A 27,928-nucleotide genomic window follows, 5' to 3' on the forward strand; every position below is an offset into this window, starting at 1 on the left:
ATTAACAGACTAATATCTACTGTGCAAAACCAGAGACCAGGAATCACCATCAAACTCTAGTCTGTACAGAAATACCATTTGATTAAGATAGGATTAATATATCAAATCACCAAAACTCAACATTGATGAAATATTAATCCTCCACTCTTCCCCAAACAAAACTAGCTAAACTGCTATTTTTATGATTACACAATAAATTTCTTGATTTATAGATTTGTGAGGGGAAAAAAAAGAAAAACAGAATGGGTATCATGTGCCTCACTGCACAAGCATCCTCATGCACACGCCGCTGACTGTATACTAGAGCATAAAGCCAGCCTTGGCTTTAATTTAATCAATTATATAAACATATAACACAATCGATTACATGACCCTTTATGGCAAATAAAAACAGGTAGTGTCAATGACTCTTTGCCAATCAAACTCAGATACCTACTTCAGCAAAGTCCCCTTTTTGTAAGCAGATAAAAGGCATGTCTGACTTAATGTATATATATGAGAGGATTTGAAATTTCCTATTCTTCCATACCCCTACCTCAACACATTTATTCAAATCGAAGGATAGGTATTACACTCAATCACTGAATATTCCCCTCAACACTATACAGTGTTATAGGTACTGGTGTCATATAGGAATTCCTCACTTAAAGCAGAACACCTTTAAGTGCAACTCTGCCATTCCAGGTAATGGAAAGACATATTTAAAACGAATTAATTATAGACAATCTTAAGAAAATATAGTACTGGGTTTTCAACCCTTGTCCAATGAGCATTTAAACACCCCATAGAACTGAGAAATAAAACAAATCCATTTAAAAAACGCTGAATACTACCAATATTAAAGATTAGCGTCCAGAACCAAATGAAGCGCATAAAAAAAGAAAATAAAAGCATAAGTCAAACACTGTAGTGAATAAAGAGAATGGTACCATATGGCAGGAAGAGGATAAAATATTAAAATATAATTTTGGACTTCTTCAAAGCCTTGCCAGATGACTCAAATCTTAAGCTGGTCCTCAGAAGTAAATGCTTGCTGCAGTTAAGAAAACCATGTAATATTTAATTTATTTATTTATTGCACAACATCTTTACAAAATAAAGATTATTCCAAAAAGAACATAAAATACAGGGGAGAGCCGGGCCAATTTCCTTTAGATTGACTGCTTGAGCCCAATACCTCCAGTGTTGGACTCACATCTTCATCCGAGGTCTATAGCTCATAAACTGTAAATAGAGGGGGAAAACAGTTTTATCATTTTATATTATATGAGCTTCTATGGCTTATACGCATCTCTCAGGCAATCATAATGCAACAAACCTTTTTGCAATTAAAAGCAAAATTACCCAATTCAGCTTTTTAAAAATACATTTTTGGAAGGTTAGTGCACCCAAATGTTTCCAGCCAAGACAACCAATTGTGAAGATGCAGTACACAAGTTGTGAAAGAAGCAAAAACAGCTGCAACCCAAGAAAATCTTAATGGAGCAATAGAAGTGGTCGAGCACAGCCCAAAATGGAGACGAGGATCCTGCCCACAAACCATAAGCCTCATTACCAAGTGACCAACACCACTTGCGCTCTGGAGCAGGTAAAAAGGAAGACAGGGACAGGAGAACTGATAACCTTCATCTCGGCTGCTGCTCTGTTTCGAGAGCCATGTCCTCCCTCTGGACAAAGACACACTCCATAAACTGAGCACTGACATTCTGTTTGTCCAGAAAAAAAAAAAAACGAATGATGCACCACAGTTAAAAGTACATCTTGGAAAGTTACTTTAGCCTTATGTAGTATGACGCATGATTACGCTGTGTTCGATACTATATTGGTGTATGGTTTTAAATAGCTGGCCTACTTGCAGTTTCAAGTTTTAAAATATTTAGTGACTGACACTGGTCTCCAGAAACCCTGAGAAAACTGTAAAAGTCTGGCATGTGACTGCACCGTTTGTGAATGTGTGTTTGAATGATGAGTACCAGGTCTAGCTCTGCTCACCTTCCTGGCGCTGGAGGTGATCTTTGGAGACTTGTTGCTGTTGATTCGGGGGGACCTGCGCTGAGGCTTCTCCCCGCGGGGGGACTTGGCAGAGCGGGGGATTTTGCTGGTGGAGCCCGGGGACTTGCGAGTGCTGGCCCGCATCTTGTTGATGCCCTTCTGCAGAAAGCTCTTTCCATTTTTCTTTGGCGTGTTCTCAATGCTGAACATCATGGACTGCCTGCGCTCCACCTGAACAGTGATGAGGTTTACACCACAGGCCAGCCAGGTTCAGCAGCACAGTTAATAAAGAACTGCAAAGGCTTTACAACTGTGTTGGCTGAATAACTGACAAGACACCGCATGCAAAAATGCTGAAGTACTTCAGCTGTCCCTTTCATCTTTCCATTTTACACTCACTAGAGAATTAGAAGCAAGAAGATGCTTGATATAATATACAATGAATTGCAGGCAATAAAACACAAATACACATTCATTCTCATCTCTAGATTATTGCTGGCCATTCTGTTCCACCATGCATCAGGCCTGCCAAGCCAGAGTTGCACACCAGGTTTTCTGCTGACAACCACGTGGTTGAGAACCACCAGAATACGGGACCCTTGACAGCCTGCTGTGAAAGGATTACATGGATGGAGTATTCACTGCTTTTAAGCGCTTGGTTTTTAGGAGACCGTCATTGTTCTGAAATAGAATGCTGACACACAACCAGCTCACCGGAGTATTGGGAGGTCGGTTCTGACTGTTTTGCAATGCAAAACGGCGATCATTCCGGTCTTTGGGAGTCATGGGACGGGGGAAACAGCTAGCCAACTTCTTAGTCTGGAGAAAGGCAGAGAATTTACAGAAGATTTATGTCAGAAAGGAACATGCCACTTCATACTCAAGAAACCAAAGCTGAACATGGAAAAGTAAGCAACCATCTGGATACTGACACTGTACAATCCCACTGAAGCAGTAACTGGGAAGACCACATGGAGCAGTCTGTTGGCTGGAAGACTCAACCTATACACAAATTCCCCCCACCCCAAGCAGCTGGGCGTTTGATTTCCAGCCAAGGCACTTTCTGCCAGTGTTTTTTCATAAGGTGCAAGAGGTTTGTCCTGTTCCTTAGTCCCTGCGCTAAGAGAGCATACGGCGTTCCTCACCTCAGGCGTGTCAGGCCCTGGCAGGTCGCAGCCGCCGCGCTTCAGAGGGAGGGTGGCAGCCCTGGTGTTCTGCGCATTGCTGGCACACCGTTTGGGATGCAGGGCAGCGTGCTGAGAGGCTGCCCTGGAGCCGATGTCGCCCGGCAGCATCGTTTCGCGGCGGGAGAGCGGAGCGTCGTGGATCTGACCCGGAAGCATAGAGAGCCGGTGTGAAGCCAGAGAGTCCGTGATCTGACTTGGCATCATGGAGGCCCGGCGGATAGTCTCGTTAGGGTCACCCATTTTCAGGTCATCATCCGTGATGGTGAATGAAGGGTTCCCGAGGCTGGGCTGCAAGCACACAAATGGTAGGCCACATTACAATTATAACATTTTCAGGGCTCTAGCCATCTTATCAATGGCAACCTAATGGTGCTTCTCCACCACCGTGCCGTGCCGGAATCCGTGCTCCCGCTTTGTTTTGCTTTCTCCACTGCCACCTGACCCGTGCCGGGCCGCAAGTACCCGTGCCGATTTTAGCTACTGCTCTGCGGTAGGTACCAAAGGTACTATCTGTGCTGCAATTAGATACTGCAGACCGTTGACTGGTCAATGGAAATCCTCACAAACGCGTCATCCCATGTTCAGTTTGTTCAACGGCAGCAACCACCATGTTTAAATACCACAACAGCAACAGTAATGTTAACTAGCGAATTCTACAGTCAATATATGGGACTAAATATTGAATAAATATACAACCTTACCATTGGTTTTACGCGTAGAGATGTTCACATTGAGGCTGAGTGGTCATATATTGTCTTGGACAATCCGTTTGTGAAATATATGCGTATGTGTGATGCTTGGGTACCTTCGTAAATATTGAGCTGTGCGTAATACCACACGTGTTGTTTACGGCGCTGTCGCCCTTTTTTAGTATAGTCTGGCTTGATTGACAATTAATTTATTCAGTAGGTGAGAGTATAAGCTTTCTAACGATGTACAACATATCTAATTTTGCTTCTGAAATAGTGTTTTATAGGTCAGCGTAACTGAAAATTTTCTTATCGTAACAATACAACTTCCCTCCTGGTGTTAAGAGACCAATGCTTATTTGAGACCAGAATTAATTGGAAGTTTTACAGTAAACGATGGCAGATTGTTGTTTAAATAATTTAGTTTTTACCCACTTGCAGGTATGCGACCAAGTCAAATATTTACTCGCAGTTCCCCAAAAAATATGCGACCATTTTGGTCACAATCTAGACCTGATTTTTTATTCCAGCAAACGTTTCTTTTATTAACAGTACACACTAAATGAATAAAAAGGTGTTAAACAAGCACGTAACCGTCCAGACCCATGGTGCAACTCACTTCCGGAGACACATTTTAGCTGGCACCACCTGCACATGCGTCCCACAAAATGTCCCTCAAAAGTTGTCCGTGAGTGAGTGACCAACCACAATTTTTTAGGCTCAAGTTAAAAGACACCCACACTCTATTGCAATCTTATTCTTCAGGCCATTTCCGCCAACTCACCCGGGACTCTATTGGGTAGCTGCTCTTCAGATGAGGCAAACAGGCCTGGTTTCGAGCCTGCAACTCCGCAATACGCATCCAGTCTTCCGAATGGTCCGGCTCATTTTCAGCACCTACCCTGAACGTGCTGATGCCTAACAGAGACAGAGACCACAGTGAGAATGGCCCAAAACCAAACGCATTACATCCTTTAATAAACCTTTAATAAATATACTGCACACACTTCACCAGCTGGCCTACATGTATCACAACCCATAGCATCGATGGCATTTTGATGTCTGAAATGTAGAGGCATTCATGTGTGAACAACAGGGATATCAACCTTAAGTCCAAGAAGGCTGCAGTGTCAAAGGTTTTTGTAGTTTACTTTCAATGGGGACACAATTAAGAACTTAAGCACAGAGTGTGTGGATCCTCACCAATCAACAACGTTAATAAATAAATAACTTAAAAATAAATAAACAAACAAATAAAAGTACTGAATACACCAAAAACCAGCAGACAATGCAGCTCTCCAGGACTAGTCGGACACCCGCGGTCTACCAGAAGATAAATGCCTGAGACCAAAACATATTAACTTGTTTTTTTTAGTCAGGATTGGGTCCATCCCAACACTCTCAGGTTTCAGGCTTGCACAAGACATTAATATTTTTGGAATGCGGTTTTACCCAAGAGAACTGATGACACTGCTACTACAGCAGCTGCTACCTACAATCGCTCATGAGTGTAACATTTGTCAACATCAACTGAAAATCAAAGAGCTATAGTGCAATTTTTTAATTTTTTTGTGGGGTGAGGGGGGGTGGGTAGACTAGATTCAGGCGAGGAAGTCACTGGGTCTATTTCAGCTTGGGTATTAAATTTGGGACCTGTGAAATCCAAGCAAAAACAAGGAGAAGAAAGCAAACGGCCACTGACACCGAAGGCAGCAGAGCGGGGAAACTGCGATGGCGATGAAACTCACTGCGGGGAGGGGCGGCACTGTGAGCAGCACTGCGGCGGTAGCCCGGAAGGTGCCGGAGTTGGTCACTTGTGGTGGCCTCTTCAGAGAATTCCAAGGAGAAGGGGCGACATCTTTGGTTAGCCAGATTGGGGAAGGACTGCGCTGATTGCAGACTGAGAGCCGATGTGAAGCCATCCTCTGGGTCTGCCTCCACTCTGCCTGGGGTCTTCTACAGCCAGAAGAGAGGCAGGATTATCACAAGTAAGCACAATATGAAGGCCTTGGCCAATAATAAATACACCTGCTTAAATCCAAAAAATTCATGAGCTGTGCACATCGTGCTACCGAAATGAGTCAAGGGTCAAGCCTCATCTTGTAGAGAACAAAAAATCTGAACCTCAAAACCTTTAGGGTGCTGGAAATTTTTTTTTTTTTTTTTTTCTTTTTAAATATCTACCAGGAGACTATATGCTCAAGAGACAAAAAGAGATTCTCCCATTTAAAAAGTAGAAAGCTGAATTAAGCAATGAACAATGTCGTCGTCATCATCATCATCATAGATGGTACCATGATGTTGTGGACATACGCTTCTTTTGACAAGCGATCCTAATGAGGTGCACTGAGTACAAAGGTTTGCGATATGGGGAAGCATGCTCTTGACCTTGGTCATGGTGATGTTGATGACCTGTGTTGTGCGGCGGCGAGCAGAGTGGCTCCTCTTGGCTGAATCCAGCACAAGCTCTCCCAGAGAGGTGATGCTGCTCTCCAGCTTGCCGTCCACAGCATTACGGACGCTCATGGGCGTGAAGTACAGCGTCTCGAGCGATTCCCCGCCACGAGCCCGTTGTTTGGCCTGAAGTCGCTCTGAGCTGCGCAGCACAGGAGTGCTGGACTCTTCCCTTTTTGAGGGTCTCCTGACAGGTGAGAAACATTCAGCCATGGGGTTCTGTGGACAGCACTACTGCATGCACTGTCCTCTCAGGTTATTCTTTAAAGATTATTCTTTTTATTTCAGTTTTACTAAATGCTTTACATGGCAGTTTACAAGTTTTAAGTCTTATAACATCAGTACGTTTCTAAAATACCCTAAATTGCAAGTAAAAAGTCGACTTGCTCAATCAAAAACTGCACAAAATTTTTTAATATCAATTAACTCCAGAAAGTGAACTATCCTTTAACAAAGGCCATGAGCAAGATTAATAACAATGGATAAAAGTCAAATGCACCAATACTAGATTGAGTTTTCACACAAACTGAAAAGAGTTGTCACAGATGTACAATAAACAAATAAATCAGAATTGATTATTCTATTTTTTTAAATTACATTTCTTTTTAAATGAATTATTCCTGCAGGTCAAAGAGGGCCACAGCCATGGTGTTACCTGGTAGAGTTGAGAGAGTCCTCCAGGCTAAGGTCTAGACTGTCTCCACTGGTGTCCTGCTGCTTTTCAGTAACTTTCTGATAAACAGTCTCCTTGGGCTTCAGCTCTTCACACTTTCCAAGTCTTTTCTGTTCCCGTAGCTGCTTATCCGCATAGTCCAACTGCACATGTACATGAAGAGCCTCACTACTCACATTCTACAGTCCCCATCTAGTCCATTCAGAATACACTTTTGAATACATGTAACTAGCATGTACCTACCTGAGCCTGCAGGCTGTTGATATTGAAGAGAAAGTTCTTCTCCGTAGCCCTTGCTTGCTCTAACTCCAGCTGGAGAACCTGAATTTGTTCTGTAAGTGTCTTGACCTCCTGTTCATTAGTCTCCAGGGCTGTCGTAAGAGCCTGGATCTTCTCATTGGCCTCTAGTAGCTGCTGCTTCTTCCCATTATAATGAATTTTTGCATTTTCAACCTGAGACAGAACATAACCAAGTTTTATTTTCACAAATGCAAAAAATAAACAAAATAAAAATACATTTAAGAAATAAATAATACTAAGAATCCAGGAGTGCTGAAACCAACTAATCACCTAAGAGAGACATGCATTACTTCTCCCTTATACGGTGCCAATTCATAACTATTTCTGACAGATGCAGACCTTATCACTTGAAGACCTTATCCAAATATATAAACTTTGCAGCTAGGTTATAGTAAATGGCACATTTTACCTAAATGTGAATATTAACACACCAAGCTTTACAAAACTTAAATCTCTATCTTATAATGCAGAAACACACCAAGGAAGGAGTACAGACCTGAGCTTTGTAATGCTCCAAGGCCTCAGACTTCAGAGACAATTGCTCTTGGAGGTCAGTATTGAGCTGTGACCTCTCTGCCATCTCTCCTCTCAGAGGGCGGAGTGTAGAGAGCTCCTCCCTTGCAAGTTGAAGCTGTGTTGCCAAGTCCTCTGTTAATTTCTGGGAAACCTCCTGTTCCTTTTGCAATCCTTCTCTTATTAACAGCAGCTCCTCATTCGTATGCCTCAGGGCTGCTATTTGCTGCTGGAGCTTTGTAGCATTTTCTTCCTGTGTAGAGGCACTAAGGAGTTTTGCTTTCAAATTAGCAATGATCTCTTCCATCCCTTTGTGCAGGGAGCTAAGCTCTGATTCTCTTAAAGACACATTGGTAGAGGCCTCCAGAAGCTGGGCCTCAAGTTGGGCAACTTTCTCCTCCAATTCTCTGCGTTGAGCTGCTTCAGTCTCAGCTGCGTTGAGTCTCAAGTTCTCCCTTTCTTTGAATTCACTACGCAAGGTACAAAGCTCCAATTCCTTCCCAGAAGCAAGGGTAGAGGCCTCCAGAACCTGGGCCTCAAGTTGGGAAACTTTCTCCTCCAATTCTCTGCGTTGAGCTGCTTCAGTCTCAGCTGCGTTGAGTCTCAAGTTCTCCCTTTTTTTTAATTCACTACGCAGGGTACAAAGCTCTGATTCCTTCCCAGAAGCAAGGGTAGAGGCCTCCAGAACCTGGGCCTCAAGTTGGGAAACTTTCTCCTCCAAGTCTCTGCGTTGAGCTGCTTCAGTCTCAGCTGTTTTGAGTCTCAAGTTCTCCCTTTCTTTTAATTCACTACGCAGAGTACAAAGCTCTGATTCCTTCCCTGAAGCAAGGGTAGAAGCCTCCAGAACCTGGGCCTCAAGTTGGGAAACTTTCTCCTCCAATTCTCTGCGTTGAGCTGCTTCAGTCTCAGCTGCGTTGAGTCTCAAGTTCTCCCTTTCTTTGAATTCACTACGCAGGGTACAAAGCTCCAATTCCTTCCCAGAAGCAAGGGTAGAGGCCTCCAGAAGCTGGGCAACTTTCTCCTCCAATTCTCTGCGTTGAGCTGCTTCAGTCTCAGCTGCGTTGAGTCTCAAGTTCTCCCTTTCTTTTAATTCACTACGCAGGGTACAAAGCTCTGATTCCTTCCCAGAAGCAAGGGTAGAGGCCTCCAGAACCTGGGCCTCAAGTTGGGAAACTTTCTCCTCCAAGTCTCTGCGTTGAGCTGCTTCAGTCTCAGCTGTTTTGAGTCTCAAGGTCTCCCTTTCTTTTAATTCACTACGCAGAGTACAAAGCTCTGATTCCTTCCCAGAAACAAGGGTAGAAGCCTCCTGAACCTGGGCCTGAAGTTGGGCAACTTTCTCCTCCAATTCTCTGCGTTGAGCTGCTTCAGTTTCAGCTGCGTTGAGTCTCAAGTTCTCCCTTTCTGTGAATTCACTACGCAGGGTACAAAGCTCCAATTCCTTCCCAGAAGCAAGGGTAGAGGCCCCCAGAACCTGGGCCTCAAGTTGGGTAATTTTCTCCTCCAATTCTCTGCATTTAGACCTCATTGCATTTGTCTCTTGGTCTCTCAAGCATTGCATCTCCTCCTGTATTTCCAATTCCTTTTTCAAGGAGGACACTTTCGTTTGCAGCATCTGAATTTCCTGATCCCTTTCTGAGGAAAGACTAGATGCAGAGAGAAGATCTCTGTGAAGTTTGTGAATGGCTTCCTCTTGTCTTTTGCAATCTGCTGCAGCAAGTTTGTTTCTCTCAATATCCTGCTCTTTCAGACAATTTAATTCTATACTTACAGCAGCAAATTCCTTTTTCATGTGCTCAAGACTTTCATTTCTTTCTGTAGCCAAGGAGGAAACTGAGAGAACTTCAGCCTGTAGGATTGTAATCTTTTCTGTAGCTATGACTTCCCTGCTTTCTGCCTCTCGTTTTTTTTCCTGAATCAGCAAAATTTCTTGATGTAGTTTTTCCAAATCTGCTTTTTGTCTGTTGAGTTCTTCCCTATGAACAATGGACTCTTCTCTCAATTCTTTTTCCTGCATCTTTTGGGTTCTGAGAGCAGATTCTAAAGCCTTGAGATTCTCTTCCAGTGAAACAGCTCTAGCTTGTTCAAGGGCCAGATCTTTTTGTAGACTTAACACTAGCTGACTCTGGGTTTCAAAGGCTGTAACCTTTTTACAGATTTGTGCTTGACTTTCAGCTACCCTTTGCTCTAGTTCAGAGACAGAGTGCTTATAATCCTCACTCTCCTTGTTCTGAACATCCTGCAAAGCACAAGCCTTCTCTTCCAAAGCCTGAATGCTCTGTAGGAGAGTGCTGATCTTATCTTCTTTTTCATCTAATGAGACCCTCAATAGCTGAACCTCCGCCATTCTGGCATCAGCATCTTGCTTAGTCATTTGATGTCTCTTCTCCTCCTCTGCAAGATTTTGTCGCAGTTCCTCCATTTGAGCAGTTTCACTTTGAAGATAAAGTACACGTTCTTGCTGGATCTTCACTTCTTCCTCTTTGGTAGATATTTCATCCTGTAAGAGTTCCTTTTCGGCTTCCTTTTGCTTCACCAATCCTTGCACATCGGTCAACTCAAGATGCAATGTACAAATCTCTGCTTGGTGTTTTTCAATGACAGAATTAAGGTGAGACTCCACAGTACTTTTTGCAGTCCTTGTGGCTTCAAGTTCCACAAGGTATTGCTCAGTCTCCTTTGCCAGTTTTTCCACTTCTTCAGTCTTTGTTTGAACATTAGCACTTAGCATCTCAACTTCTGCTGCTCTCTCCTTGGCCAGGTGAAGACTATGATCACGTTCTGCTGAAAGTGCATTTGACAGCTCTCTACATTCAATCTTCAGCTCTTCCACACAGGATTCAGCATGGCGTTTCTCCTGTTGTGCTTCATTAAGCTGCTGGCCCATCAGCTTAATATCCGTCAGTAACTGCTGGACCCTGTGTCCAAGCTCAGTGATCTCAGATTCCATTTGGGAATGCTTCTGGAGCTTGGCTGCGAGTGTCTCCCTGTGTTTACGGCTCTCCACTTCCAACTCATTTTGCAGATCCCTGATGGCAGATTCCAAAGATATCAACTTCAAATGTAGCTCTTCTTTCTCTCTCCTGAGGTCAGACAAGAGAGACCGCTCAACCTCCCGCTGCTCTTCAAGTTGCCTGACCTGTTTATTAAGATCAAGGACTTCCTCCTCTTTTGCCTGGCGAAACTGATGATACTCCACCAAAATAGTATCCCTTTCCTGGATTGCACTCTCAGATGCCTCTTGCAGAATGGCTTGCTGGCGAGAGCTCTCCTCTTCCTTTGATTTCAAAGTAGTTTCTAGGTGTTTCACTTGTTCGCTCAGTCCCTGAACGGTTTCCTGGTTTATCTGATCCTGCTTCTCCATGTTCTGCATCAAAATCTCCTTCTGTTTCTGTTCCTCTGCCACTTGCTGGCTAAATACCGTTGCTGCCAGCTCCTTCTGGTGAATCACATCAGAAAGACGGGCAATCTCTGCATTCATGGCACTAATCTGGGAAGTCATTGTTGCCTGCTGCTCTCTTGAGATCTGCTCAAGTGCCTCCCTTTCGCCCCGAAGGACACACAGGGTATGCTGTAGTTCAGATATGAGCCCTTGTAGATGGGAGACCTCACTCTCAAATTTGTTTTTCTCCATCTCATGCTTTGCTTGCATTTCTCCTTTTTCCTTCTCCAGCTGGAGAATGGTTTCTTGGAGCTGCAAGAGCTTGCACGTTAATTCAGAAATTTCCTGGTTTAGCCTTTCCCACTGTGAAGACAAAGGAGATGAGACTCATTTAAGAATTAAAACACTAAATCAATTTTGTACATTTATAACTTTTGAAATTTCTCAAAAACACAATTTCTCTCATCAAAGCAAATATAGCATGGTCCCAAGAACTTACATTACATTAGCCGGGCAGTTTATAAAAAATAAAAAATTAAATAATTGGCAGAAATTGGCTGAGCACCACCATAATTTGAAATGCCCATCAGTGTGCAACCATGGTGGCATTCATATGCGAATCCCATGGTCAATTTGAGAGAGTACAGACAGATGTGGCTCTCCAAAACACATGGTGTTGTTTAAACACATGTTTAACTTTTTAAAAATGAGCATCACAGCCATGGGCATATTGGCTTTCTTTGACCTTTATCCCCCACACTTTAATCATACCTAATGCAAATATCCAAACTTCAGTGGCCATGTGAAATGCTTTGTGGAGGGGGGAAAAAAATGTCACCACTGTTCTCTGATTAGGTATACATGAGACGACCAATCAGCAGCAAGGCCTTGCACCTTCTGTGATTGACAAAAACACATCACATGATCACATTGAAGCTGTATTATCTTGCTGCAGATTTGACATCTTATCAACACTCAATACATATCAGTGGTGATGCTTTTTTTCCCCAGAAGCCTTTCACATGGCCTTTGGAAGTTTGGATGTTTACTACTGCTTCAAGTGTAATGAAAAAACAGGGAATACACCACATGGTGGCAATGATCGTTATTGCATTTAAGTATTATTGAGGCATATTGCCCAGCCCATATTCTTTTCACAGTGCTATGCTCAGAGTGGAGTCGGTGGAAGACCTTTCATTTGCAAATAATGTGCAACCTACAGTCACCAAACCAGCCAGTGCAGGTCGTTAGATAGCGGAAGAACATGATTCCCAACTGGCTGAACCCTCCCGACTCAACCACCAAAAAAATGAGGAGGGTCGGGAAACAGAAATGTTTTAAAAGTTACCTCCATTATGGGTCCCATGACCTCGCCTCGCTCCTGAGTTTGGGCATGGGCTTTTCTCAGCTCATCCTCCAGAATAGAGATCTTCCCTCGTAAAATCTGAATTTGCTCACTCAAGCTCTCCTAGAGACGAGATGTAAATAACAAAAAATTACCAACTTTTGAATGGGCTGAAGGAGTGGGCTCTCCAGCAATGATGAACAGTGAGAGGATTTCCAGCAGCCAGATCAATGTGATATACACAAAGGCAAATTTATTTTCAGTTAATAATTCAATTATCCGGAAATTTATAAATGCTGTAAAGAGGCAATACTTACAGGGAAATACTCCAGAAATACAATGTAATTAGCTGTAGATAAAAATTTCTGAACTGCTTTAGACAGAGGCCCAAAGAAAAGTAAATAAATAAAAAGGTACAAACTATGTGCTACACAATTGCCAATTTCACTGCGACCAAATATTATTATTAATAATAATAATAATAATAATGGCTTTATTTGTATAGCACTTTTCAAGACAGGTAACCAAGTGCTTCACAATAGTTAATACAAAACACAGAAACAAATAAATAATAAAATAACAAAATAAAAAAATCACCCAATAAACATAAATATTCTTGGTAAAGAAAGCGAACAGAGCACAACATTAAAGGCCAAGACAATCAAGAAGAAATATTAAAAGATAAGAATCCAACCATGTGGCTTACTTCAAAGAAGACTTAGAACTAGACCCAATCCCACCTTTTCAGACACAGCCTGGCAAAGCTCAGTCTCAAAGAACATTTTCTTGCTCTCCCACTCTGCCTGTGATGCCTGCTGCTCCTCACTCAGGGTGTCCACCATTGTCTGGGCACTCGACAAACGAGCAACTATGTCTTTAATCTGAGGAAAAATGCACAATCCTCCTTGAGAGGCCAACACTTGCCTTTCACTTTTAGATTATATAAAGCTGCTGCTGCTTTTCAACACATTACCTTAATAGCTCCAGCTGAGATTTGATAGGAGATCACGTGACCAGCTAGAGAACATGGCAGTTTGAGACTTACACTACCCTCTCCAATTCTGTTTTCCAACCGTGTTTATTTCTCACTTGCAGTCAGATGTAAACTTACTTTCAATGATCCAGCTGGTGATGTCAGAACGCATCAAATGAAAACACATTTCACAGCAAAAATGGGAGGGGGGAATAAATAATAAGGGGGGAAACCATGGTTGGTAGTACAGTCTGCCCTTGGCTACCTACATTGACAGACAGATCTCCATTCTCCTCAGTCAGCTGATCAATCTTCTTTTCCATTTGACCCTTGTTGGTTTTCAAGTCCTGGCACTGCTTTAGCACTTCATGCAAATGCTTCAGCAGCCTGAATGGAGAAGGGGGAGGGGGTTGGAACAGAAAAGGGAACTCAGATGAGAGATTTTCAATAGATAAAATGCCCTTCTAGCCACAAATATACTTGCAGAACTAGGTGGCCCAACACTGGTCTACAAGGCATTGTTTGCCCCAGCCTTTACCCTTCATTTTTATTCTGGAGCTCCTCCAAAGCTTTGGGCTCTTGGTCCTGCTCTGCATTATCCCTCATCAGCCTCTGGAGCCGATGCTGCAGCTGGGATATCTGTAATTCTACAGAGAGAGAGCAAAAATCACAGGAGGGCTTCCATGCAAATTTGTTTTATTTTAGATAATGTTTTAAAGACAAGTGTATTCTTTTTAAAGACTGCATAAACAGATTCTTCACTTCCTTTTTAAAAATTTATTTCAGTTTTAGTGCACATTTTCACATCACTGGCCCATTTCCGGTAAGACTAGACACCCCTGACTGCGAATATCCTTCATTAGAATAAAAAAAATCCAATTGAAGAAACAATAAAACAGAAAATACATAAATACAATGGAAAGTAAACTAAAATTAACTTGAATGCTTCATAAGTTAAATTCTCAAAGAACTAGAACTTGAAAATGGATTTTGAAGGACAAAGGGAATCCTGTCAAAGTCAGCTCTCTGAAACCTCAATTTCAGTGTTACATGCATAGAATGTTTATTAAAACCACAAGGACTACAACAGATTGATAGATGTGGAAGAACAACCATTTGTCAAATCAAGATACCTACAAGCTTGTGCGCAAGCCAACAATTGTTTAAAGCACTATAAACTAAGACTTGTAAAATTACGTGAAAAGGGCACAAGTCATGGGCCCTCCTTCACTACATTCATCAGTGCAGTACCTCTTTCTGCGACCAACTGGCTGGTGTTGGCCAGCTCCCGCTCCAGCTCATCCCTCATATCCCTCTCCTCAGCCAGCTGTTTACGCACCTTCCTCAGCTGGAATTGGGGTGTGTTAAGGACTTCCTGTATAGGGGATCTGAAGACCCGAGATCAACCACTGGTGAGCACAGGGAGGATGTCAATTTGTATCATGTAATGGACTCTGGTCCCTTATGTCTGCAGATGCAGGCGGTTATTGTATACATCTGTTTTAAGAGCAAGGAATCCACCCAATAGTGTTTCCCAAACATTGACTTGGGTGGCCCACCCAAAAATATTAACCAAATAGAACACAGCACCCACGCATATTGTTCTCAACTCTTAGCTACTTATATTGAATCAATACTAAAACTATGTAGCCTACATTCAAAATGAAAAGGCATATGTGCAACATTGGACTTAGCATCGCAGAGGAAGGGTTTCCTTTAGCAGGGTACTCCCTGCCTTGTGCAAGAGACTCCACAAAGGGGCACCAGAAGTGACCCAAAGTTAGCCACAAATGTGCTGTCCTCTAGCACAATTAATGTGCGGCTCATTGGATGGATTGAAAAATGAAAAGCTGGCTTCACAAATTGACAAAGGATGTAGGACCAATTGGATGGGCATACAGATGGAATGGGGAGAATAACTCAAGCGCAAACCTTAGCCATCACCGCAACTGAAAGAATATACCTCACAGTAATGACAAAGGAGTAATGTAAATGTAGCTTTACCCAGCTGAGCTGGATGCCACGGTCATCAGCTCCAAGAACTTTACTTCTGGTCTCCGAATTCTGCTTAGGACAGGTGATTCATCACTGAAACTGCTTGTGCTGGAGTCGCTGGGCAAACAAACAGTGACTGGAAAGAGAAGCAGTGGATAAAGAGACCATTTCATTTTTTAACTACACAACTATTTTAAACAAAGGCATACTGGCAACCCCTTGAGTGATATCTCATTTTGTTTGACATTAGAAGGGGTGTCCGGACATTAAAAGGATCACGATAGCTCAAGTACAGTAGATATGCCTCAGAGGCAACAGCACCTTTGCATAAAGTTATGTGGCTCTCTCTATTTTGAATCAACTTAAGTTGCAGGTAAATAGCCGCTTTGAGCCAGAAACTGGATTATATTGATCAGTTATTTTCATTATCGATATGTTCCCATGATGTTCATTTTATATGGTATAAGTTTCAACTGGCCAATTTTTTTTTTTTATTACAAATGCACTACTGTATTCTAAGTTTCTATGTTTTTTAAACATGTAAAATTCCCATGCCACATTCAACACAACGGAAACACTAACATTTTGTGCGAAATGACAAGTTTCAACAAAGAGACCCACAAAAAGATTCGGTGTTTTGAGTTTGCACGGTCCGGTGTGCGCAAGCCCCCAGGGAGATTTGTTTTCAAGCAGTTCACAAACAGCCCACCAGTTCGCAAAAAAAAAACACAAAAATATACATCTCCCAGGCCATAGTTTCCATAAATAGAGAAGTAAACTTCTTATGGAAGAAAGTAATTTTGTCCTGGAGCAACTGAATGTGGCAGGGTGTGATTTTAAAGTATCTCCGTGCAACCCTAACACCTCAACACCTGTGTCCAGAACCCAAGGAGGTAAGTTAAGTATTAAAAAAAGCTCAACTCACATGGTTTTTGGAGAAATTTCTCCAAATTGTCACTCAGGTGAAGACTGTTCTCATTATCGAGAACAAAGCGGAGTACTGCAGCCATCTGAATCTGAATGGATAGGCATAAAGAGAAGATCGGCATAATGCACGATATCAACATTATTCAAAATTTCCAGGGAGCAAAGATACTTTGATCATATTTGAGATTTGGATCACATGTACCTTTTGGGCCCTATAGGTGCCTAATAGCTGGGTCTTAAATTTAACCTCTATAGGGTCAAAAATCCCATCAAAAAAGGCACTTCAGTTGCAATTTCACTACGAGTAAACAATCTGCAAGTGTGTCAAATTACCTCCGTCTTATGGTCCAGTTCGTCCGTTATTAGAAGTTCATTAACGATGGTATGGCACATAAGGAGCACAACCACCTGAATGTGAATAGAGCACATTATCAAAAATTGTTAAAAAAAAATGTATCGCCATGGATCACTCATTTTACATGTCATAGATTAAAATGTGTACCTTTGACAACTCTATATCCAAGTCTTTCCGATTCAGGATGTTGTCCCATGAGATAATGGCTCCTCTGTCTGCTTTGTACCGGCAGTGCGCTGCTGAGAACAAATAAATGGGTCACAGGAAACAATGGCACTCAAATGAATCCCGAGACCAAACCAAGAATACACCACCATCATGTTAACCATATGGATATCCACTACAGATTATTCAAAATGCTGCTGCCCGACTCATCTTCAACCTTCCCAAGTTCTCCCACGTCACTCCTCTGCTGAGGTCACTCCACTGGCTACCAGTCGCTGCCAGGATCAGGTTCAAAGTCCTGACCCTCGCCTTGTCTTCAGCAAGTGAAATGCATGTTCAGTTAGATCCAGGTTGGGTGTTTGACTTGACCAGTAAATAACATTCCACTGTTGATGTTTCTGTACACTTCAGAATTTGTCCTGCTGCTGCTGTCAGCAGTCACATAATCAATAAAGGCAAGAAAGTCAGTGCCAGTGGCAGCCAGACAGGTCCAAGTCTTAACACCAACACTACCCCCACCATGTTTCAAAGATGAGATGGCATGCATTGGATCATGAGCAGTTCATTTTCACTTTTCTCTTTCCATCACTTTGGCATAGGTTAATACTCATTTCACCCATTTACTGCAGGCCTCAAAAACTGAGGTTGGTAGCACTTTTAGCTGAGAATGTATAACATGTAATAGTGTCTGCGTTTTTGAGTTGTATTTTACGTTGTAGTATCTGCTTGTTACTTCCCTTGGCCAGGGCTCCCTTGTAAAAGAGATAAACATCTCAGATACAAAGGAATGTAAACAGTTAATTTAGAATCTTCAATCGGAAGATTATAAATGTATATGGAAAGATGAAATAGTCTGCAAGTAAACGTGGCTGCTCCAAATACTTCGACTGCACAGTCATTTACGATGCATAATCACAGGGGTATAGACCATTTTTACAATCTCTTACTTCGAAGAAAGTCAGAGACAAATTCAAGTCTTTTCTGGATGGGCTGATCCAGCAGTCCCTGAACTTCTTGTCCCTTCCTGGTGAACCATAATATGAACAATTTTTAAATACATCGACAAGCATGGAATATTCACAATGTAATGTAATGCGAAATGCATTTATTATAAAGGCTTTTCAGAAATACTCACAGTTTGCATATCAACTTCAAAAGCAAGATGCCATCTTGTAAAAGGATAATGTTATTAACTGGGTTCGCCAAACGGAGGCTGTTTATCTGTTAGGGTTACAGGTACAAAATTAATAGTTTGCTGAAAAGTTACGAATCAGCTTTCTTTGTGACTGTTAGATATAAAACACTAGGCAAGCATTTACCTAAATTAAGTTCCTCAATTAACGCTATAACGTACAGTAAGCGGTACTCACCCACGCCAGTAAGACGTCCTCTTTTTGCCGATGCAGGGCCATCTCTTGGACTCTTCCACTGTTTAAGATTAACATAATAGTGAAACTTAAACAGTTAACTAATCTCCGGTAGGCACCGGCAAAATCCATCAGAGAACGTTACGCAACTAAAGTTAGGCAAAGAAAGGGCTTCGTACCCTTAAACTAGCTTCTATTCTCTGCCCTCAAACACAGAACTAGCTTGCTAACGGTAACCTACGTACAATATCTGCGGCTGTACTGCCTCAGGGTAAGTTAACGTTACTTTGAAAGCTAACGTTAGCTATATAACGTAACAACATTGTGATAAACCTTCGTTAACAGCCCGTAATTGCAAGACTGTAGTTCTCTTTAATAACAAGCTAGGTTTACATTCAGCCACGCATATGTTTTGATAATTTTAAATCGGCTAACGTTTGGAACAACTTTAATTTAAACGTCTTGCTTGCCTACGTTTTCAATGGGAGGTGGATCGTTCAGGCAATCTAGCTAGCTAGTTAGCGTTAAATTCTCGGATTCGCGTTTGCTGATGTTAGTTAACTTATGATAAAACTATAGCAAGCCAAGGTAAGTTACACTAATTCACTGGTGTCTAATGAGGCGTGAATGCCGCACCAGCGTTTACTACTAGCAAGCCTGTCAGATGGCAGTTTTAGCTATCCAACGTTAACACTTTAGCCGAATACTTACTCATAGCTAAGTTAGTCTAGTCAATAGCTAGCTGGTTGTTGTTTAGCTAGCAGTTGGCTATCGTTAGTCTACCTGTGATTATGACAAGTAGTCCTCAACTCGCTTTCTAACAGCTAGCTAGCTACTCTCCCCCATGCATACTAGCTAACAACGTTAACCAGCGCTCGCTTTTATTACATTGTCCAAACTAGCCAATGCAACACTGCAAACGGTAGCTAGCTAGCTATTTAGATAACTTTGCTCAATAACAATTTGTACAAAATATCGTCTCGGTAGACTACCACACGATTTTGTTTTTCCATATTTATAAAATCGAGGACGACTCTAACCTCTAAAATCCAACGCAGATCATTAGTTGTCGAACTTGTAGAAAGTCTCAAACAGTCCAAATTGGTCAGGATATCCCCACCCTCTGATTTGAGTCTTTTTCAAATTTCGGCGCATTGGCGTGTCGAAAAACCCCATTGGCGACGCAACTCAGTCCTGATTGGCCTAAATTAATGACGGGACCTCGACTGTCTTGTTTGGCCAATAGCAATTCAGTGTACTTCTTGTTTAAATTTTTGAGTGATATGACATTAATGTTGTTTTCAGTCAGTCAACACTTTAATATATTCAAAAATAACTACATTTTCGGAATTACCTATAAATGTATATATACGTGATGCCTATTTAAGACGCGCATTACGAAGGGGCTACACGCATAGACTGTATAAAAATACAGAGGTTACACGTAAACACAAGGGGTTACATGTACTACATTTCCCAGAACCACATATTGTTTGTTTCCTTGGAAACTGATTGTTGTGTTAACAGAGTTCTTTTGACTTTATCGCTGTCTGTAATGTAAAACATTGTAACGTTAGTCTGACTAGATGGGACGATTTCTAAATTGTCAAGTACATTCCGACTAATTTCAGTCAACGCAAGTATCGTTTTATGAGCAGTAAACAGAACTGTCTAGCTATTTTGTTAATAAACTGTAGCTATTTAATGTTACCAAGATAGCAGATTAGTTAGCTTTAACAACATATTGGCAAAAACCCAGCGAATAGCCAATGTTAAGAGCGTTCCTAATTTACAATAAATTCATGTTTGTGACTAGAGGAAAAATAGTCAACATTGGCTGGCTACAGCCGCGAATAGTTCCCTTGATGCTATAACGTTAGCTAAAGTTAGCTGAAAGAGTTAGCTGTGTTTTTTTTTTTTACCATTTGGGCTAGCCAGGGGTGAAAAATGTGTGCAGCTCGTGGGAAAATGTATGGAGCACCCGTGGATTTATCGTTCAAACAAATAAACTCAATGGCAGGTAAACATTTGGTCTAATTTTGCAGATTATCTTGAAAGTGAAGGTTAACTAGTCTAACACTGACTTATCGGCTACACATGCATATTGCTGGTGAACAGACAGCTGTGGTTTAGACTGTAAAGCACAATGCGAAGTGATCTTTTCTGAAACCGCTAACCCTAGCTGTTATTGCTGACTGTTTTTTTGCCCCATTTCCCCTTACAGAAGCGCTTACAGAGGAGCCCAGACAAGGTTTGAGGACGTTGGAGCGCAATGAGGAGCACAGGTTCTGCACTCGATCTTTGAGGCTGAACAACAACAAAATTAAAAACCTGACTGGTTTCAGTGACGCCATAACCACATTGCTAAGCGAGCCATTTCAGTTAGCTTGGGTCGACTTGTCCTACAACCTCATGTCTCGCATAGATCCCGTAAGTAAGCGCTCAGGTTTGTGGGTTGTTTGTTACTGTAATTAAGCTTTATTAAAAAATTTTTTTTTGAAAACTTAAAATAGCTTTTTGCATTGAAATATCACACAATACCCATATATTTCATGGTGACACAGGTAGCAGAATTTTTAGAATGTGGCAGCAGATGTTCTGTGTTGGGTAGTTTATGACTTATGAAGTCAGCACAATATGTAAAATGATCTTCAAAGAAAAAGGATATGAGCTGCTGGGTGGCAATGTTGTAGGGCATAGATGATCCCACTGTCCGGGAATTAATCTAGACTATATCAGTGCCAGCTGTGGCAGGTAAACTTGCAGGGCAATGCATAATTGGCAACGGCGTTGCCCTGGGCTATGGCAGGTTTAGTCGGTTTGCAAGAATCCATGCCTCATCTTCCTCTAAGGACCAAGCCAGTATGCAAATTTGCCTTTGAAACAGTAATTACAGCTTAGATCACTTTTAAAAAAAAAAGCTGTAATCGTGTTTGTATGCCTATTTTATAGTGAAACATTTTAATCCATGCAGTTATTTCAACATTTCTGAAATAATATATTTTGGCAGGAAAAAAAAAAACATCTTGGTGCAACCCTATGTTTGAACCCTAAATTGTTGCCTCCCACAAATTTGTACCTTTACCTTTCAACATGACAGAACACTACCAGCATAATTGCAAAAACGGTGGACCTGAAAAACCTGCGCCCATCAGTTTCTGATTCAGGTGTCATTTGCACATATGGATCCTTATTGGATACAAGGCTATCACATGATTGTGTACTTTGGATGCTCAGTTTCCTAGTTACTCAAGTTGCTGGGTGTCCCTCAGCTACATAGAGAATGAATGGACTTCCGGCAACTGGTCAGTGTAGTTGCTTGCTTCCTTCTAAATAGTCCACTAAAATATGGTTCTGAAAATATTTGAGGTGAGAAATAGGCCATGTAATTGCTGAATCCTGATTCATATATGATCTGCAACACCTAGTTTGACAGTTTGATCTGAGTTTCATGAGCCAGGCACGGCCATGCTGTACAAATTCATTTGCATATAAAATACTTTATGCAAATGAGATGGACACACCTGCTCCACCCACCCCAGGACACATTTTTCAAAAATGTGTAGTAGGTGGAGCCTGGCTGAAATAGTGAATGTAATTACTCTTTAAAGAAAAGTTATTTTTGTCAGGTTTTTTTTATTATGTTTTAAAATGTTTCAGTTTTGGTGTGACGTTTTTGATTAGTATTTCATTATTTTCTGTGAGATGGAGGATATTACCATATTTACATAACTTTCTGTTGACCTGTCAGCTATACAATGGCAGATAGTAGGTATAATTTAGTTGTAATGGTATAGGTCATTACAAAAATACAGTAAGAAAACAGTTCCGGTAACTCCAAAGCAGCTTATACAACAACATCGTGCCTCTAGAGGTTGTATGTACACGTTACCCATTTATTATTTAAAAATGACATTAATAATATTTTTTGGTGGGAACAATTTCCAATGGTGCATGGTACCTGAGACCTCTGTGATCAAGGGGGAAAAAATCCAGTCGCAATATGAAAAGGGATATTTATGTTTATAATTGTGAATAAAAGCTATTAAATTCATATGCTCATATCTACAGCCTCTGGAAGCACTACATTGCTGCTTTGGAGTTAATTGAAGTGTGTTTTCTTGCTTTGAATCACAAACCTATCAATACCGTTATAAAAGCCATTGTAAAGCCAACAAGTTATCAGAAACTTCTCTATGTTAAATATCCTTCATTACACACAAAACTGCCTGGGCTAATAAAAAAATATACACTAAAATTGAACCATAAAAAAACCCAAAGTGAATTATCACTTTTAGTGAAACCCTGTATATTTGTAGAGAATTTAAATGAAGCTTTACTTTCACATTTTAAAGGTCTTGACTGAGCTGCCAGAACTGCGTGTCTTGTATCTCCATGGAAACAAAATTTCCAAGCTTTCAGAGGTGGACAAGCTAGGAGTCTTGCCTTTTCTCCACACATTAACACTACATGGCAACGGTATAGAAAATGAGAAGTGTTACAGGTAAGAGCTACAGTAATAGCAGGGGAGAATTCCTGCATCTTGTATCTGAGTTCAGCTCAGCATTTTGCTGCTTGCTATGTGGAACAGGTGCTGGGCATGTCAGCAGTTTGCTTGGCCTTTTGGCAGGTGCCAAAGTGGCCCAAGCACTCCAATTACACTTTGCATGGCAACACCACTCAAATATACATCAAATGGGAAAACATTTGAGACAAACTACTGATAGTTTCTTTCTGTCTGAATTCAGAATTTATGCATACTTGAGGTCAATGAAACTGTATAGAGGTGAGTTTTTGACACCACATTTGCTTTCATCTGTGCCTTTTTCGCATTATTAGGGGTTACGTGATCAAAATGCTGCCTCATCTGAAGTCCATCGATTTCTGTGCTGTAACCAAGGAGGAGACAGTTATGGCAAAGATTTGGCATAGAACTACTGCCAGAAGCAAGCCTACTCGGAAAAATCAACAGTGAGACCCAAAACTCAACAACTTTTCTCCAAGGAACAGACAGACATGCAGAAGAATGTAAATAACTAATAAGGGCTGTGGAAAATGAAGGCAATATAAATATTACAGTGTTTTATCATGTTTGTTCAATACAACGCAATTTAAATAAATAAAGCCCGTGTCATTTGAGAGAAATAACTGGGTAATTAGTCCCCAATCTTTTACTATTAAATTTTTTTTGGTGTAAGCTTATGCCACAGCTATACTAACAGCTCTTTCAACAATGACTGTTAGCATAATGTGGCAAAAACATGTATCTGAAGTTAAATAATCATCATTATTACTTAACTGTTTAATTTAGTAAAAAAACTAAATCCCAATAATGCCATGAAAATCTTTACAAAATAAATAAAAATAAATCAATTTTTATGTTTGAAAATTTTAATGCATAATGTAATTAAATTGAAAATGGGCATTAGAATGTTTTAATAAACTTTGTCGGTGCTAGCCGAAGTAATAAACAATTCAGGTCATATTACATATTAATTGACAAAAAAGAAAAATATATTTTAGCACACTGCAAGCCAAAACATAAAATGGTTTGTTTTGCATCCCTACAGTACATCCCTTTAAAAACCCCAAAAGTGCTTACTTTTGCACTATAAATCTTCTCACAACAGAACAGAGAGAAAGTGAGTATAAATACATTTAAAAGAAATAAATAACTGTATTTTCTGACGATTTAACTTCAATCACTCAAAGTACACAGCTCATTGATGGTTGACAAGTGGATTGCTAATTCCAGGTTAAAGAAATCACCAAAATCTCCCATTTTCCTTTCCATAAAAATGGAAAAAACTGGATAAAACACTTCCTTTTTATAAAAATCTAAGACTGCGTTTGTCATACTGTAGCTCCCTGACTAATTCACTATAATGGTGTATGTCTGTCTGCCATCTCAAATGGTTAATCTTCTGCAAACTCTACTATCTGAAGGGGAGGTGCAAACACACACCATGTCCTGTCTTTACTATAATGTCTTTACACTGGTAGAAAAAAATCAGCACTACACCATTATTGTATTTCATACACCTTTTGTATTTCACACGCCTTTACTCTTGCAAGTACGATTTGAACTATGACCGTTAATTCTTTTTTGTTATTGTAGACTGAAAGTGAATCTCAGAAAAACTAGAAAGGCTAAGGGATGTTCGTAAACACTGTGGCCATTCTTTCCCCAAAGGCCTGGACTTGAACTTGTGTTCTTTTTTTCAAACCAGTCCTCCTTCACACTGAGGCAGAGATTTAGGACTAATGGGGGTGTGGTTCATGCCTGATTTATGAATGCTCTACAGGTGACAGCCGGCCATTTTGAGGCTTTCTGATCCTCACTCGCTGAGCTGTAGAAAACTAGCTACTGTTGTGCGTGGGTGTAAAGTGACAACATTAACCCACAGCAGCCGCACTCTCACACCAGCTACTCATCAAGCAACAGGTTTCAGAGACTGCTCAACAACATGGCCCCTGTCCAACTTTACATTGTTTACATTTTATTATTGAGCTGAACCCTTCTCAAAAAAAAGCTAATTTTAAATAAGCAAAAATAAGGAACCAGATTTTCTAGCCTTAACACTGCATTTTGAATTTTTAAAATTCCTCAACAGCTTCCAACAATAGATTGAAAAAATCATGTTTTCAGAGAAATCCTGTACAGTATGAGCTGATTTTGGAGCCTGGTTTGCTGTCAGTAGTTGCAGCTCCACCAGAGCTGCTGCTGGCAGCTTGAAGAAACAGGAAAAAGGGATTGCAGTTGCAAAAAGAAAAAACAAAACTGTACAAGAGACGGGACAAAAAGGGAGCAGCCAGCAAACGCACAGATCAGGGAATTGCAAACTGAACAACCAGTTCTTCTTTTGCATCCACCTTGATCTGTGAAATTGCACTGTATGCGTAAGCAGCTATCTTCGAAACCTGCAAGAACAAAAACAGGTTTAAGTATGAAACTATTCAAAACATAGTTTTGCTGTGTTAACAAAAAGTGTTTTTGTTAACTGTGCTTGGCACTATCTGGAAACACAAAAAAAGAGATTATGAAGAGTTGGACATCCTCAGAACAGAATGAATCAACTTCCTAGAAATTGCTTACCTGTTGCATGTCTGAATATGGCACAAGGTCACTCGCAAGCACTTGGTGTGGTTGACTGGTAAGGGAGGGAAGAGGCGTGGGCTTCTTCTGTGACAGTGTATTACTCAAAACTGCCAGTTTTGTACTGTCAAAAAAACAGACATAGGTAAGCTGCAGACCTCAGCCTGTTAACTTAGTGGTCCCCAAACTCAGTCCTGCGCCATCGCCGCCTTTAAAAATATTACTTATTTTTATTATTTCAACTGATATGCAAAACCCGCTGTTTGGAGAAAGCGGTTGTGTAATTGTCTGCCCAATCTTTAAAAAAATGTTTTTAATTAATTTTCTTTATTAAATAGTGTGGGCGGGGCTTTAACACTCTATTGCCCAAGCTCTTGGGCAATAATATGGGATCCCGAATATTGACATTTATGTGGTTTGCTAATATTCCTAGAATGCAGAACAGAAACTATTTCTGCATTCATTCTTAATAATGAAAATTTTTCAGGGGATCCCACCTGTATTGCCGAGCCTTGTCCATGTACTCATGCTGTTCCATTCCTTGAGAATCTGCTGCAGAAACATCAATTATATTCCTGTATGGCAGACAGAAGAGGGACGGGGAGATAGAGAGAGAATATACAAGCAAATCTGTTATTTTGCCGTGACCCAGTCATGCTTCCTAAAGTTCAGGTGCATACAGTGTTTATTTGTACATACAGTGCTGTCTTGGTGAGGATGGATGTGAGGAGAGCCTGCTCATCAGTCCGAGTGGAGGGAAGATTCGACGGATTACGCTCAGTGCCATTGACAGGTTTGCTATCTGGATTGGGGTGAGGGATCAATGGTTTCCTTTCATCCCGATCCTGGGGAGAGGAGTGCCAACAATCACTAACAGTAGTGAAACCCATGAAGTCTACCTCACATGGACTTGTAGTAGCCTGCTTAGATTCCTTAGATTTAATTTGTTGTGGCACATTTAATTACAGATTTAACAGTTGACATCAGAAGACAATACAACTATGTTGTCGAAGACAAATTTCCCTCCTGGGGACAATAAAGTTAATATCTATGTTAAAGCAGCATCAAGTGGAAAAAAGCATGACCGTTTCAACTGAATTTTGCATGGCTCCATGTCTCAATAAGCACAAAATTAGTACAGTCAGGAGAAATTCCAACATTCTCTATGCTACTGTTTTGATCCAATTGGCACACTCAGTGGCTAAATCAAGTTCAAACAGCTAGCTACTGCTAGATTTTCAAGGAAAAATATTTTTAAAAACCATGGTCATAATTAGGGTCACACTTACCCAACACAACGCCTAAACTACATTAGACAGCTATGGCATTCGCTCTGTTTTAAGATTGAGCCGTCTGATTTGGAATATATTGTGAGGTCGAAGGGGTTACATTACTAACATACTGTGACAACTCAAAAGGAATTTTCATGGTCACGTGAAACATTACCCAAGATTTATTTGGCAGAGCTCCGAGTACTCTGCCAATCAAATCTGATCCAAGATCAACTTACCCAACCCCTATCCTCACCACAAACATGAGAAATGCCTGTGTCGGTCCAGAATCAATTCTAATGAGTACTTCACATTTAGGCCGGCCAACGTTGGTGCTACCTAATTAGATACTTAGAGGGCGCCTATGCGTCACAAACAAATACAACTAGTGGCGTGTTTTGCATGATACGTTTCGTCATATTACGTTGGTTCCTGTTGAGGACTTGAATTTATCAAAAACGCAAAAAAATAACTAACTTTCATGGAAAATAGACCACATTCGGCAATACAGCGAACAAATGTACTCAGCAAGCTAGCTAATTGTGTAAAGTTTGCGATCAATTTTAATCATGCATCTATTAAAATACACAATCATATTTTACGCTGGCTAGATACGAACAAGTATTTACTGTTGTACTTAAACAGATCCGTAGACTACATTATCGCTACAGTTAGCTGATTGGATACTAGAAGTTGGCGAGTTAGCAAATGAAATCGTTAGGCCTCACCAGTAGCTTTAGCGCTAAACAACAGTTAACCACCTAGCCTGCGACATCGTAACTACACAGATGCGTTTTTTGTCTGATTTTACAGCGTACGACATGTAGCTAGTTAAATGGCTTGTCATCGTCCCCTCATTGTTCTAAATAAATTCGCGATTGCTATCAAACAAGCCTGCATTTTCTCGATGGCTTTACGAGCTACATTGCCTCCCCTCCAGCTAGCAGGAAAGCTAACCGTACCTGCTCGGTGGTCTCAGTCTCGCTACTGTAACAACAACCCATTATATCCGCTTGGAATCCTCGGCTTTCTGCCAAGCAAACCGAGTTCAATATCCAGTTTTTCTGTCCTCCAGGTTTGTAAATAAAATGAATGAATTCAGTTCCATAGGTTAAGAGACGAAACTCCCTTGGTCTCTCCCTTCTCCAATGGAAGGATTTTTATCACATGACAGCAGTTCTGGAGCAAAAACATATGACATCCGGCCAATGTGAAGCTGTGCTCGAGGAAGGCAGGCACTCTTCACG

The 27,928-nt window shown here is 41.0% G+C and overlaps 3 protein-coding genes across 7 annotated transcripts; 1 reads left to right on the plus strand and 2 right to left on the minus strand.

The window, feature by feature from the left end:
- Positions 1–1,053: 1,053 nt before the first annotated feature.
- numa1 (nuclear mitotic apparatus protein 1) lies at positions 1,054–19,498 on the minus strand. Of its 4 annotated transcripts, none has more exons than XM_064301651.1 (24): positions 19,355–19,498; positions 18,318–18,375; positions 18,083–18,168; positions 17,895–17,971; positions 16,930–17,018; positions 16,761–16,835; positions 16,426–16,516; positions 15,510–15,636; positions 14,757–14,893; positions 14,044–14,152; positions 13,775–13,892; positions 13,273–13,413; positions 12,536–12,655; positions 7,792–11,550; positions 7,239–7,448; positions 6,978–7,138; positions 6,257–6,509; positions 5,617–5,824; positions 4,653–4,786; positions 3,138–3,467; positions 2,707–2,811; positions 1,993–2,223; positions 1,624–1,706; positions 1,054–1,224 (listed from the first exon to the last, which is right to left on the minus strand). In XM_064301651.1, exons 2-23 carry the CDS (start codon positions 18,357–18,359, stop codon positions 1,626–1,628), a joined length of 6,684 nt encoding a protein of 2,227 aa, XP_064157721.1. In that variant the 5' UTR covers positions 18,360–18,375; positions 19,355–19,498; the 3' UTR covers positions 1,054–1,224; positions 1,624–1,625. The 4 variants fall into 4 exon arrangements, with proteins under 4 accessions (XP_064157721.1, XP_064157722.1, XP_064157720.1 ...); XM_064301652.1 differs by having other exon boundaries at positions 1,624–1,667; positions 16,930–17,021; XM_064301650.1 differs by having other exon boundaries at positions 16,930–17,021.
- Positions 19,499–19,818: 320 nt separating this feature from the next.
- Positions 19,819–23,462, plus strand: lrrc51 (leucine rich repeat containing 51). Of its 2 annotated transcripts, none has more exons than XM_064301674.1 (5): positions 19,819–19,950; positions 20,253–20,334; positions 20,539–20,744; positions 22,670–22,818; positions 23,154–23,462. In XM_064301674.1, the coding sequence occupies exons 2-5, from the start codon at positions 20,262–20,264 to the stop codon at positions 23,287–23,289; spliced, it is 564 nt and encodes a 187-aa protein (XP_064157744.1). In that variant the 5' UTR covers positions 19,819–19,950; positions 20,253–20,261; the 3' UTR covers positions 23,290–23,462. The 2 variants fall into 2 exon arrangements, with proteins under 2 accessions (XP_064157744.1, XP_064157745.1); XM_064301675.1 differs by having other exon boundaries at positions 19,822–19,954.
- A 225-nt stretch (positions 23,463–23,687) lies between these two features.
- On the minus strand, positions 23,688–27,836 carry lamtor1 (late endosomal/lysosomal adaptor, MAPK and MTOR activator 1). The gene is made up of 5 exons (XM_064301676.1): positions 27,644–27,836; positions 26,110–26,255; positions 25,908–25,985; positions 25,411–25,534; positions 23,688–25,235 (listed from the first exon to the last, which is right to left on the minus strand). The coding sequence occupies exons 1-5, from the start codon at positions 27,683–27,685 to the stop codon at positions 25,143–25,145; spliced, it is 483 nt and encodes a 160-aa protein (XP_064157746.1). The 5' UTR covers positions 27,686–27,836; the 3' UTR covers positions 23,688–25,142.
- Between the last annotated feature and the right edge of the window lie 92 nt (positions 27,837–27,928).

The sequence above is a fragment of the Anguilla rostrata genome, chromosome 12 (assembly GCF_018555375.3).
Source record: "Anguilla rostrata isolate EN2019 chromosome 12, ASM1855537v3, whole genome shotgun sequence".
Lineage (NCBI taxonomy): Eukaryota > Metazoa > Chordata > Actinopteri > Anguilliformes > Anguillidae > Anguilla > Anguilla rostrata.